The 14,129-nt window shown below is 50.9% G+C and overlaps 2 protein-coding genes across 3 annotated transcripts; both read left to right on the plus strand.

Annotated features, from left to right (window-relative positions):
* Nucleotides 1-956: 956 nt before the first annotated feature.
* On the plus strand, nt 957-5,792 carry LOC117647314 (irregular chiasm C-roughest protein; the record flags this gene model as incomplete). Its single annotated transcript, XM_034389021.1, has 10 exons — nt 957-1,206; nt 1,573-1,805; nt 2,118-2,622; nt 2,699-2,826; nt 2,907-3,182; nt 3,500-3,641; nt 3,722-3,832; nt 4,152-4,396; nt 4,715-4,949; nt 5,758-5,792. Coding segments are annotated over 10 exons (2,160 nt in total), but the record flags the coding sequence as incomplete, so codon positions are not given.
* A 1,941-nt stretch (nt 5,793-7,733) lies between these two features.
* LOC117647135 (host cell factor 1-like) lies at nt 7,734-13,509 on the plus strand. 2 transcript variants are annotated; one of them, XM_034388679.1, is made up of 15 exons: nt 7,734-7,928; nt 8,672-8,820; nt 8,944-9,104; nt 9,194-9,396; nt 9,504-9,695; nt 9,778-9,923; nt 10,003-10,176; nt 10,278-10,557; nt 10,642-10,946; nt 11,036-11,366; nt 11,444-11,607; nt 11,702-11,876; nt 11,957-12,109; nt 12,206-12,441; nt 12,539-13,509. In XM_034388679.1, the coding sequence occupies exons 1-15, from the start codon at nt 7,769-7,771 to the stop codon at nt 12,617-12,619; spliced, it is 2,910 nt and encodes a 969-aa protein (XP_034244570.1). In that variant the 5' UTR covers nt 7,734-7,768; the 3' UTR covers nt 12,620-13,509. The 2 variants fall into 2 exon arrangements, with proteins under 2 accessions (XP_034244570.1, XP_034244571.1); XM_034388680.1 differs by having other exon boundaries at nt 10,642-10,871.
* Nucleotides 13,510-14,129: the final 620 nt, after the last annotated feature.

A 14,129-nucleotide genomic window follows, 5' to 3' on the forward strand; every position in this document is an offset into this window, starting at 1 on the left:
TTCCTCCGCCACGGCCTGCACCACCACGGCCTCCATCACGATGCACTGCATTATGGAGCGCCGATACGGCCGGCGGCGCGGCGCGTTTTGACGTCACGTCGCGACCCCGTCACGTGTGTCCCCATCGTCACCATCACGCTGTTGGACGTGATGCCATCACACACACACACACACACACTCAGCTATCGGAATGGCTGTATGTGTGCGGGCGTGGCGGCGTCACGTGAAACGCTGCTCACGAAACGCTTCCGCCTTCGAGGAAAAGGTGTATGTGTTCATGTACGCGTGCGTGTATGTAGGCCTGTGTGTGTGTGAGTGTCTCGTCACGTAGCCCGTAACCTCAGGCCTCTGCGGGGGGCTCTGCGGTTTTATTGTGCGCCCCCTGCAAATGCCCGTCCTTATCGCGGTGGCGCGGCGGCGACGCGGCGCGTCACGCTCCCCGTCACGTTTCCCGTCACGTTGCTCGTCACGGTCCCCGTCACGCGCGTGTCGGCCGAGATTAACACACAGAGACCGCTTCTTTTCCCGCGCCAGGATGGCGGTCGGTCGCGTGTCGCGACGGGCGAAACGAACTTCCGCGGCGAGGCGAAGGCCGGCGTCACGGAGTGGCGGCGTTCTCGGTTCTTGGCCTCCGGACTCCCGGACGCCTGCGCGTCAGGCAGCCGTCGTGGCCGCACGACGCGCGCGCTCGGCGGGACTGCCTGAGGTGATCGGGCTGACCGCCGTCTCTCTCGCACTCGGGCGTTCTTGGTGGTGCGAGAGAGACAGAACCAGCCCACTGCGTATCTGCACTCGTTGTTCTTGTCTGACGGCGTCGTCTCTCTGCCCCCAGGATGCTGGCGGTCGTGTTGCTGGTGCTGCTGGCCGGGGTGGCCACCGCCCCCGGAGGCGGTGCGGGAGGCGGTGTGATGCTGGCCGCCGCCGCCGCCGCCCCGGAGCCCGCCCCCAGGGCCGCCCCCGAGCCGGAGCCGGACCCCAACCCGGGGCCGGACGGTCACATCGCCGAGTCGGGCGAGAAGACGGAGCAGTACTTCGCGATGGAGCCGCAGGACCAGGTGGCCATCGAGGGCACCAAGGTGACGCTGCCGTGCCGCGTGGAGAACAAGAAGGGCACCCTGCAGTGGACCAAGGACGACTTCGGCCTGGGCCCGCACCGCAACCTCAGCGGCTTCGACCGCTACACCATGGTCGGCAGCGACGAGGAAGGTCAGTGACAAACCCGCTTCCGCTTTTCCGCGTCTTTGTTCACATATGCAAAGCCATCGGTAAGCCGCCAGTGGAGCGCCACTCGAGTGGCAACCAGTGGCGGATCCAGAGTCGGTCCAAAAGGGGGGGGGCATGTCGCACTTTTTGCCTGCTTACAGGGGCAAAGTTGCACTTTTTGCCTACCTTTCAAGCGGCTATCTAGAGGCTATGGGGGGGGGGGGCAAAAAACCCTTGCCCCCCTCCCCCCTTGTATCCGCGCCTGGTGGCAAGGAACTTACCGATGGGTTTGCAGTGAAGACCAAGACGCGCGTGCGGTTCTGATGTCTTGGAATGCCTTTAAAAACCGGCGACTGCCCCGCTCCGCAGGTGACTTCTCGTTGGAGATCTTCCCCGTGCACCTGGACGACGACGCGCGCTACCAGTGCCAGGTGAGCCCCGGGCCCAACGGGGAGCCCGGCGTGCGCTCGCGCTTCGCCCAGCTCACGATCCTGGTGCCGCCCGAGCCGCCGCGCATCGTGCAGGGCGACCACCTGGAGACGACCGAGGACCGCGAGATCGAGCTGGAGTGCGTCTCCGCGGCGGGGAAGCCGGCCGCAGAGGTGAGTTCGCGGGTTCGAATCCCGGCCGGTGCACAGTGGGCCAGAAGGCCAGTGGAGGCGGCTAAAACTCTAGACGCGTTTTGAGCTCCAGAGTCGCTAAATGGGACTCGAACCGAACGTGTGACCCCACCAATGGATTCCTCGTCCGGAGAGCAATTCATTGATGGGGTCACACGTTTGGTTCGAGTCCCATTCAGCGACTCTGGAGCTCAAAACGCGTCTCGAGTTTTGGCCGCCTCCACCGGTCGTCTGGCCCACTGTGCGGTGGTGCGAGTTTGGCGGTTTCGAAAGCTCACGTTCTCGCCTTTGCAGATCACGTGGATCGACGGGTACGGCAACGTGCTGCGCGGGGAGTACTTCTCGACCGAGGAGCCGGAGGGCCGGCGCTACACTGCGCGCTCCGTGCTCAAGGTGACGCCCAAGAAGGTGCACCACAACACGACGTTCGTCTGCCAGGCGCAGAACCAGGCGGACCGCACCTACCGCTCGGCGCGCCTCCTGCTGCACGTCAAGTACGCCCCCAACGTGACCGTGTCCGTGGCGGACGCGGCCGGCCACCCCTCGGCCGGCGGCTCGCCGCGCCATATCCCCGAGGGCTCCGACGTGAAGCTGGTGTGCCACGCCGACGCCAACCCGCCCGAGGTGCGCTACCGCTGGTTCCTGGACGGCGAGCCCGTGTCCTCCGACGTGGACGGCGGCCCGCCCACCGAGCTGGTGCTGCGCAACGTGTCGCGCCGCCACCACGACGCCATCGTCAAGTGCCAGGTGGAGAACAAGGTCGGCAAGAGCGAGGGCTCCGAGACCCTGGACGTGACGTGTAAGTGTTGCCCCCGCTCGCCGCCACTGCGTCTCCCTCTGTCCGGGGCTAATCGATTGGTCCTTGCCCTTTTCAGACGGGCCCAAGTTCCGGCAGCGGCCGCTGTCCATGCAGACGGACCTGGACGCCACGGTGACCCTGGTGTGCGACGTGGACGGCAACCCCACGCCGGACATCACCTGGATCCACGAGGAGCGCGACCGGGTAAGCTGGCGGTTCGCAATGAGAGCCTGCTGCGTGGAGTGACGCGTGAGTCTGACGGTGTGCTGCTCTCCTCCCCGCAGGTCGTCGGCAGCTCGCCCAACCTGACGTTCAAGGTGGAGGCGGACCGCGCCGGCCGCTACTTCTGCCGCGCCAGCGTGCCCGGCTACCCGGAGATCGGCGCCGAGGCCGCCGTGCTGGTCAAGGGCCCGCCGCGCGTGCTGTCCCCGCACACGCAGTGGGGCCACGCCGGCGACAACGCGCGCGTCGAGTGCATCGTGTCCAGTGTGCCGCGCCCCGACAAGATCTCCTGGAGCTACAACGGCCAGGAGATCTCGTCCTACGACTCGGACTACTCGGTGAGTAGCGGGGTGGCACAGTGGGCCAGAAGACCGATGGAGGCGGCCAAAACTCTAGACGCGTTTTGAGCCCCAGAGTCGCTAAACGGGACTCGAACCGAACGTGTGCCCCCATCAATGGATTCCTCGTTCGGAGAGCCATCCATTGGTGGGGTCACACGTTCGGTTCGAGCCCCATTTAGCGACTCTGGAGCTCAAAACGCGTCTAGAGTTTTGGCCGCCTCCACCGGTCTTCTGGCCCACTGTGAGTGGATACCGCTTCGCACTACTGTACCGCCACGCGTATCCTTTTGCTGACGCTCTGGTTGCCTCCGCAGATCCTGGACGACCCCCTGCCGGACGGCCTCAAGAGCACGCTCATCGTCCGCGAGTCCCAGCAGCACCACTACGGCCTGTACAACTGCACCGCGTCCAACTCGTACGGCGCCGTCACCGCGCACATCCACCTGCGCGCGCAGAGTAAGCCGCCGTCCAAGACCGATTCGCCATCTCAAGTGGTCTTGGCTGTGGTAATCATTTGCCTGGTTTTCGCTTTCCAGAATCGTACCCGCTGCTCATCATACTGACGGGGGTCATCGGCGGCGTCGTGGTCATCATCGCCATCACCATGGTGGTCATCCTGTGCCAGCGTAGAGTCAAGAAGCCTCCAGGTGAGTCGATCCTTCCGCAGATGTCGCACAGTGGGCCAGAAGACCGGTGGAGGCGGCCAAAACTCTAGACGCGTTTTGAGCTCCAGAGTCGCTAAATGGGACTCGAATCGAACGTGTGGCCCCACCAATGGATTCCTCGTTCGGAGAGCAATCCATTGGTGGGGTCACACGTTCGGTTCGAGTCCTGTTTAGCCACTCTGGAGCTCAAAACGCGTCTAGAGTTTTGGCCGCCTACACCGGTCTTCTGGCCCACTGTGTGTCGCGAGCGAGTTTTCCTTCCGCGAGGTTCTCAAAGCTAACGTGCCTGTGTTTGCCGCAGTGGACAACCACGAGGCGGAGAAGCAGTGCCGCGAGTCGGACCGCTCCTCCAACATCTCGGACATGAAGCTGGAGCTGCGCGGCTCGTCGGTGAGCAGGCCGGGCAGCGAGACGGGCAGCGAGCGCGGCGTGGGCGGCGTGCCGCTGGCCGGCCCCGTGCACCTGCCCATCGCCATGAACGGCGGCGACCACGTCTACCGCTACTCCACCGAGTACCCCGAGCCCAGCTTCCCGCCCAAGGCAAAGGTAAGCGCCGTAGAGGAGGTGGCACAGTGGGCTAGAAGACCGGCGCAGGCGGCCAAAACTCTAGACGCGTTTTGACCTCCAGACTCGCTAAATGGAACTCGAACCGAACGTGTGACCCCACCATTGGATTGCTCTCCCCACCAATGGATTGCTCTCCCAACGAGGAATCCATTGGTGGGGTCACACGTTCGGTTCGAGCGACTCTGGAGCTCAAAACGCGTCTAGAATTTTGGCCGCCTCCGCCGGTTTCTGGCCCACTGTGCGGTGGCTTGTCTTTGGAAGTGCGGACTGTGTCTGACGGTGTGCTGCCCCGCGCAGGACGGCCAGAACAACAACGGCTACGTGCCCTACGTGGACTACTCGCGGGACTACACGCCGCCGCCGTCGCTGAGCCTGCTGCAGCCCGACGCGCACCTGGGGCTGCCGCAGCCGTCGTCGCTGTCCATGTCGCTTTCCAGCCCGCTGGCGTGCGTGGACCCGCGGTACTCGGCGGCGTACGGCAACCCGTACTTGCGGAGCTCGAGCGCGTCGCTGCTGCCGCCGCACACGAGCCCCGCGCCGAGCGCCAGCCCCAGCACGGCCAGCACGGGCCCCATCGGGGGCATCCCGGCCATGGGGCTGCCCTCGGTGGCCACCATGGCGCCGCCAGGGCCCACCGGGCCGCCGCCGCCGCCGCCCTACAGCAGCGCGGTGCGGGGCCTCAACGGCCTCAACGGCAACGGCGCGGCCCCCCAGGTGGCGAGGCTGCCCCACTCGCCCACGTCGCAGTACATCGTGCCCAGCTCGCAGATGGCCACCATCAAGCGGGGCACCCTCGCCACGCACGTATAGCCGACGGCCCGCGCCGGGGACGCCCCTCTCAGCAAAGACTTTAACCACTACTATGTATGACTGTCTTGTGTATTTTTGTTGTTGACTCAATGTGCCAATGGCGTGCAACGCGCACGCGCCCGCCGCCCGCCCCCGCGCGGCAAGCGAAAAGTTGACTTGGTTTTGTGTGAGGAGGGAACCAGGGAACGGATGTCGGACTCCTGTGCCGAGAGAGTGCGGCCTGCAGCCGCGAGCATGGGCTTAAGCGTCACCGTTGGGTGACGTTTGATTCCATGGTCCGGACCGCACCGAGCTACCTGAGCTACCTGGGGACTCGCGGGCCTTTACCCTCGCGTAAAGGTCTTCTGTTTGGGGTTGTCACCCCGTTGGTTCGAGTCTTTCCTAGCTCAAGCAAAGCCAAAGAGAAGACATTCTGAACTCAACTATCGTGATAGGATTCCGTCGCTCACATAAACTATTCCTAATTGTACCACAATTGTACATAGTTACGCAAACATTTTCATATTAAAAAAATATATATAATGTTGCAGAGATGACAGACTCAACTACTGCTTTGTATACATAGGATATGTAAATATGTACATATGTCATAGAATATTTCGGTCTGAAAATGCAACCTGCACTGCACCAGTTAGTTTGATGGAACTTTGACCACACAGCTTTAACTAAAGTGAGTGTGTCCAATGTCACTTTGTCAGAATTCCGTGTACCATAATTATGGTCAATATTGAGCGTACCTCAGCATTGATGCCGAGTGTAGTTCTTTGTTTGTGTAAATAATAGGATATTTTATTTGAAATTTTAATTACTATGTGAGCGATGACTTTGCTCTCCAGGTTTTATGTCAATTTCTTGTGGGATCAATTGCTGATCTCTGCTTTGATCAAACCAAAGATTTCTTTTTCTTTTCTCCTTTAACCCAGTTGGTTTAATTATTATTTTTTTCTGAAACTGTTCTTTTACATATCTTTAAGGAGGCTGTTTAAATATTAGAGACAAGTATTGCAGGAAAGCACAAATTTATCTCATTTGCTTGCTTTTAAATTCCACCTGTGGTCTTTGTATTCTCTTTCGTTCTTGTGGTTGTACATTACCCTTCAACATCAAATACCTCCTGCTTTTAAATACAAATAACTGTAAATACAAATGTGTATCTATGTATAATTTAAAAGTCTGAGCTGTGATTTCTATTTTAATTTTGATTGTGATGTGTGTTTCATAGGTAATAAGTAATTATATTTTATTTTTTCTTTGAACACCTCAAAAGAAAAAAATAAATTATGCAGAGGTCGAGCACAGAAGATAATTGTGTGTCATATCTTGCTTGAATTAAAATTTATTTTGACGTTGTGTACTGAAACATTTTGTAAGAATTTTTTTTACCAATACTCTTTAGAATTTCTCTATTTCATGATGTTCTTCCCACGCATTTTGAGTTTGTATGAGAGATGTGTGTTTAGATTGGTGTCAGGGCTGTAGCTGCATCAAACAAATGTCAATGGCATTTCTTTGTGGCATTCCAGCTGTTTGTCAAAGAGTATTTTTATATTTAATGTTAATGCCAGTCTCAGAAACATTGTTTCTTAAGATGTTCACAGTCCTTAGGAATGCCTTTTTTTTTCTTTAGTCCTGTGCTGATAGTCAGCACATTAGTCAATCATGAGCAAGTGTTTATGGCAGAAGGACATATATTAAAGACTTTCTTTGTTGAAGCAGCACCTGTTGATCCTATTTTCTTTGAAGTATAATTCTCCCTCTTTCCTTCTTATTGATTACTTTCTAGGTTGCTTTTCTAGTCTTCTTCTGTATCCCGATCCTCAAACATTCCTTTTTTCCAGTATGTTTACCAATAAAATAAATATTTATGTTCCCCATTCCATATGTAGTATCACATATCCGACCAGTACTGAGTTGTAACTTGCTTTTGCTTTGATTGTTTTCCCCTTCCTTTCTTGTCCTATTTATAGAAATACTTCAAAGTTTTTATGGGATCTTGCTGAAAAGCCCCAACCCCTGCCCTTATCTTGTTTAGTAAAAAATGTGTAGAATAAGAAATGGAGTTTGATATTGTTAATAATAAAGTTGCTGTCATTGTTTCTATGAAATTTGATTTTTGTTTTCTGATTAATCCTGTCCTCTACTACACGCACAACCATATCGGTCACCACATCATCCAATAGAGTTCTAGATTGGACTCAATAGAAACACCCATCAAAGAACCAACTAAGGAAAGACGGTTCAAATTGAAAGTTTTTCTAGTGCATTAGAATTTACGAACCTTCCACAACATTTTACCTTCCGGCAAGGGGTATCATTTCCTTGATAAATTTTACACATCCATGCACTTTTTGAACTTCCCTCGAATGGATTTCTCATGCGACAAGAATTCTTCTCGGTCGATTTCCCATACTCTTCGGCTGTAGCCTCGCTGCAGGCTGCGCTCTTGCCATCGAGCGCTCGTAGCGCCACCTACACGGAGGATTCGCGAGACACAACCTCAGCTGGTTTGCTTCACATTCGTTTGTTTGCAGTTTGCAGACGATGGCTGAGCCGTTGTTTAAGTGGAATAAAGTCCTTAACCCTTCGGGGCCCCAGCCGCGGCCCCGGCATGGGCACCGAGCGGTGGCCATCAAGGACCTCATGATCGTGTTTGGCGGCGGAAATGAAGGGATTATTGACGAACTTCACGTTTTTAACACAGGTAAATACCAGCGACTGTCGGCCTTTATGCTATGCCAAAATGGCGGTCTTGTAGGCACTGTAGACCGCCTTGATTTCCGTCCTTACGCCTAAGTTTGGGCTTCGCAATATTTTAACTGTGAGTTCCCCCTGTTTCCTGCGGTTTCTGGTCGTAAAAATTCAAAATTTTATCATTCGTTCGAGATATTGATGTGTTTTGGTTTGGCGGTTCACTCCGGTATTCCAATATGGCGGCCTCCTTCGCAAAGGCAGCCTTGGTTTTGTCGGGTGTTAACCCTATCCAATCACTGTTTTCGGTTTCCCGTTTTCGGCTCCCCGTCGAGAACTACCCCTGCCCTATGGGCGGATTATTTTTCGCTTTGATTGTGTCGCGAACCGCGCCGCTTTGCAGGCGAATGTTGGTTAGTGACGTTTGTTTGTGTTTGGTTGTACTTTTGGGGGACGCTTCCCACTGCCTGCAGGGTCGGCAACCTAGGATAGCGTCTGTCGGGGCACAGTGTCGAAAGTTTTACAGTGTCTCGCCGGCCTAGTTGTGTCTTACTTAGTTTTTCCCTCTTCAGCCCTGTGATTTATAATGCTTTTATTTATTTCTTCTAACTTCGGTCCACCAAAATATAGTGGTATCAGTCAAAGAGTGTTGGGCTCATGTTGGCAGCCGGATTGGTGCAGTGAGCGCGAAGTTTGATCCGATTCGTTTTTATTGTGACTCAGATCTAAGAAGTTGTCTCTCTTTATTTTTTACAGCCACAAACAAATGGTTTGTACCACAGTGCAAGGGGGACATCCCTCAGGGATGTGCTGCATATGGATTTGTGGCCGATGGAACTAGGATATTAGTTTTTGGTGGTATGACAGAGTTCGGCAAATATTCCTCCGACCTATATGAACTTCAGGTTTGTTGATCACTCTCTTTTTCTCCCCTCAAATATATTTTTACATCATGTGTTATCTCAGTCATGTCCTGAAGGAACAAACAATATTAACTCTCAAATAATTTCAACTTTTGTTTTATTCAGGCAACTCGTTGGGAATGGAAACAGTTGAAACCACGACCACCGAAAAAGTTCCCAGCGCCCTGTCCCCGACTTGGACATAGTTTTACTCTCATTGGCAATAGAGTTTTCTTATTTGGAGGGTTGGCCAATGATAGTGATGATCCAACAAACAACATATCAAGGTAACGAATGATTAATTAATATGTTATAATGATCAATACATTTCTCTTTTACCAACAAGCTACATGCACACTGTTATTGTTTGTTTTAGGTACCTCAACGACTTGTATGTGCTTGACCTGAAAGGCAATCATCAGTGTTCCTGGGAGGTCCCAGTGACCTATGGTGACCCACCACCTCCTAGAGAATCGCACACAGCTGTGGCATACACAGACAAACAAGGGCGCTCAAGCCTTGTAATTTATGGTGGTATGAGTGGATGTCGATTAGGAGACTTGTGGATTCTTGATATAAGTAAGTATATTAAAGTTTATAAATTCATAAAGCAGTGAGTCCTTTCATAGTTGTTATTTAGAGCTTTTGTAAGGCAAATAGTTAATTTTTTTCCTTCTCTTTCTCAGGTTCTATGGAATGGTATAAACCAAGTGTTGGAGGTTTTGCTCCATTGCCAAGGTCATTGCACTCAGCCACATTAATTGGCCATAGAATGTTTATATTTGGAGGATGGGTACCTTTGGTTTTGGATGATGTTGAAGTTGCTACTCATGAGAAGGAATGGAAATGCACTAACAGCTTAGCCTGTTTAAATTTAGGTAAGGTTAAGATTTTGTTTACTGTTATATTTTAAGACTTTCTTGTGCACTGTCTTATGGATTTTCATTATTTTTCATGCAGAAACTATGACATGGGAAAGCTTTCAAATGGATACATATGAAGACAACATTCCAAAGGCAAGAGCAGGCCACTCTGCTGTTGGCATTCACACTCGCATGTATGTGTGGTCTGGCCGAGACGGATACCGCAAGGCTTGGAATAACCAGGTAAGATTTGCTTGAGCTGGTCTGGAAGGATTTTCCTTTCTTTTTTCTATTTTTGATTGTGACCATAATATATGTACAGGTGTGCTGCAAAGACTTATGGTACTTAGAAGTAGAGAAGCCGGCCCAACCAGGCAGGGTTCAACTGCAGAAGGCCCTAACTGACTCACTTGAAGTACATTGGACCGCCAGTCCTACTGCTGATGCTTACATTTTACAAATTATGAAATATGATTATCCTCCTGCAACATCTACAGTAAGTTGTTTATTTTGTTATTATCCCCCTTTTTTTTTGCATATGATCAATTAAACTCTAAATGAATTATGAACTAATAAATTGCTGTACCCTATGTTTAGTTACCTGCACTGTCAACTTCCACTGCCACGACGACTCAAGCTAAAGCAGCCCTAACCAACACAACGACGACAACTGCCTCTGCACCCACCCCTGTCGTTGCCAAGGCTGCTGCCCCCACCCCCACCGTCATCAGCGGTCCCCCAGCCCTTGTGCCTGTCATCAGGCAGCCCCAAGTTTCCGCTGCTCCTGCGGCAAGTCCCGCTCGCTCAGTGCCTGTCCCTGTTTTGGTGTCACCGAAACCTACAAATGCTACCGCAGCTTCTCCAACAGTGTTAAGAGGTAGCGTACTTTGTTTTCCAGTGGAGATGGACTTCTTCGTGGTGTGGCGTTGGCACTGACTTGGTGTGTCTTGGTATTTTGCAGTGGCCGCGCCTCCAGCGGGTCGCCCCATGGTAGCCACCCCCAGGGGCGCCACCACCACCATCGTCCGGCCCCGTGGAGCGTCTCCTGCAACCATAGCGGCAGGATCTCCAGGGACGCTGGTGCGCATTCCAGGGTCTCCTGGAGCCAGGCCGCAGAGGCTGCGCCTCGTCCGGATGCAGGGTCCTCCTGGAACGGTGACTGCAACAGCTGCAGGCTCCACCGCTCAAAATGTTAGTGTTATCTCTCCTGGGCAGAGTCTGCTCTCGGCGAGAACTAGCGCGACGTCAACTGCAACTGGGGCGCCGGTCAGTTGGAGTGGCTTCCTGTGTTCCGCGTTTGCTTGTCAATGTTTTCATCACAGCCCACCCTCTAATTCTGCTGTTTTATGTCACAGGTGACTTCAGCTCAGATGGTTGGCATCCAGGCGTTGGCAGCAGCTGCAGCAGCAACACCAAGGATTTCCGCATCTTCAGGGGCAATGACCACCGTCGTCAGTGCCACTGGCACATTGACTGCTACCTCTGTGCAACAAGCGCAGGCAACGTCACAAGCAGTTCTATTACAGACCTCGGCAGGACAGGTGATACAAACCACTGCCGCTGCCAAGCCCTCTACAGTTGTGGCTGCCTCATCTGGCCTGACTACTCCCACTGGTAGCCCCATCCGCATTGTTCAGACCCAAGGATCACCCACCTACAGAGTTTCTACTGCCTCTGGCACCATTGGTTGGTTTCAATCGCTCATTTTCTTGGTTTGTAGTCCTTGAAACATATTTACAAAATGTTCTCAAATTTGTTCACAGTTGGACAGGCTGTGAGATTGGCCACCCCTAACTCGACCATAATTAGGAGTGCTGCCCCAGCACAAGCAGGAAAGCAAATGCTGATCCAACGTCCTGGCTTACCTGGCCAGCCTGGTCAGATCGTTACACTTGTTAAAACGGGTCAGGGAATGACACTTGCCACTGTAAGACTCCTATTTTTTCAATACTGACTGCTTTGGATTTTTTAATTTATGCTAAGAGTTTTCAAAATGCTATGTGTTTTTCTAATCTTTTCAGATGCCTAAAATAAGCTTGGTCCCATCTAAAACAACTAGCAATATCCAAACCATTCAAACTGGCAAAGTTGACAACACACAAGTGGTGACATCAATTCCTCAAGGAGCAACGATTCAACCTGGAGGTGTTTTACCACAAGGTGCGACGATTGTTAAACTGCTGAACCCTGGCACAGGTAAGACTTAGATTCGCTGAATTCTCCAGCAGACTATGAGTTGGTAAGGGAGAATGTTGAGTCAAAATGTTTTGTTGAAGGTGTTGCCGGCAAACAGACCATTGTCATACGGAAACCAGGGGCTGGTCAACCTGCTGTTTTAGGCAGAGGTAACCCAGGGCAAATCATAATGGTCACCAGTGGTGGAGGCCTAAGGACGGTTCAAACCCTCACAAACACCCAAGCAGTTCAAGGTATGCTTTCCAACAAATTCACTTGTTTTCTAACATACACGTAGTTCATTGTCTTTTTTCATCTTGCCTTATGTGAAAACTCTTAAAATTTCACAGGAGCTGTGTCAGGAGCACAAACAGTGACCACCCAGCAGGGCATGAAAATGATTGTCATGTCTCCAGCACAAGCAGCACAGGCGGCAGCAGGGGGCAAGCCAATAACTATAACGGTACCTGGTCAGCAAGGTGGACCACCCAAAATGGTTACAATTCAAGGAAAGCCCGTCGTCAGTGGACAGTCAGCCATGCTCAGCTCAGGACAGATTATTACTTTGCCTGCCGGTCAGGCTCAGGTGAGTCATTGTGGTCATGCGTCAACAAGCAGACAATTTGCTACCTACCATATCTTTGCTGCTTAAAATCAATTTTCACATATATTTTTTTTTTTAGGTTGGGAACCAGCCAGTTAAAGTTCAGATTGGCCAAAAAACTCTTAATGTAGTCAGTGCACCCATGCCTGATCTTGAGTAGAAGTCATGCCCATTGCTGTCTCTGCTACAAGTTTATTTTTCTGTATCTTCATGGTGGCTCAGCAATTTGGCAGTTCACAAGTTCTGCCGCTGTCAAGCACTGATCCAACAACGCTGCAAAATGTGATAATGTAATCTGACCTGACCTGGACTTGTCCTTATCCCTGCTAGTCAGTTCAGGAAAGGGGGAAGTTGTGGGTGTTAAAATTTGTAGTTGTGTAGGCTTGTACATTTAAGCTTTCTTTCAAGCAGGCATCACCTTTTTACAATTATTTATTCCAAGGCTTTGCTATGTTTTTTCCCCCTCTTGATTTTGCTTGTTGGGTTCTGCTGCCAGATCCATGTCTTCAATATTTGTGATTTCCCAAATTGGGTGAATGTAATATATTGGGATGACAATGAAGACATGAAAGTTAATATTCATGCTTTCTCCATTTGTATCCCTAGTTTTGTTGCTTAATGTAAATATCCAGCAGGATGTCTGCACTGTAGGAATGTAAGTGAAAAACTTCCTCCCCAAAGTGATGCTGATTCATTCTTTAAAGAAATGAATTCGTGAACTGTTTTTATGATTATGGCAAGTTGAATGTGGATCTCTTGATGTTTAGATTCCTATATTTTCTGATTGCCTTGACTTGCATCAATATCCTCAATTGTTCCCCATGTGCCCATTTCTGTATTGTCAGTTGTATTTTTTTTTTAAACCTGTGTCTTCAGGTTGTGCGGAATATTTATTCTTAGATTTTGTTTTTCATACACAATGCTATGTTAGCATTTATCGACTTTTCTGCTCTTTTTAACATTTTGCCGTGTTCTGTCCCAGTTCCCTGTTCAATGAACTTGGGGGCCTCATCCTTGTAAAATATATTTTTCCACATAGGAACCTGTAAATCAAGACTTGAAATATCTGCAATGCTTTTGCTGATCTTATTTTGCGGTATACAAGTGCTTAAGTCTTGGTCAAACATCTTTCATAACAGTGTCCTTCATGTGGGGATGCATCAAATGAATGCCTGTGTGATTGCACTGTTTTTTTCTTCTTTTTTTCCAATTTGTTTCCTAGGGTTAGGAGGGTAAAAGCTCATAGTATTTGTTATTGATTTGTGTATTATGTGATGTGAAGATATGTGAAGATATCTAGTTTTTATATTTCTGTTGAAAGTGGTCTGTGGAAATGTGTATTGGTCTTCCACAATTGTGACTTCCTCAAATGCATAATATCTCATGAAATGCTGAAGGTTTCTAGATTTTGAGACCTTCTGCCAATTCTCTTGATTTCATATATAATGATATGTTGTTATATTATAAAATTTCTAATGTTAAGTATATTTAAACAGTGCTGGTATCATACCAGGTCATTGCTGCTAGAACAAGGTCATTGAACATGTTCTACACTTTCAAAACATCTGTATTTTGCTCAACTACAAAATGTGTAACATGGCTCGAATGGATATGGGGTAACTGATGGTCATTTGAATGTCCTTTTATATAAGGTATGTAAGGGGAAAAAG

The sequence above is a fragment of the Thrips palmi genome, unplaced genomic scaffold (assembly GCF_012932325.1).
Source record: "Thrips palmi isolate BJ-2018 unplaced genomic scaffold, TpBJ-2018v1 HiC_scaffold_2, whole genome shotgun sequence".
Taxonomy (NCBI): domain Eukaryota; kingdom Metazoa; phylum Arthropoda; class Insecta; order Thysanoptera; family Thripidae; genus Thrips; species Thrips palmi.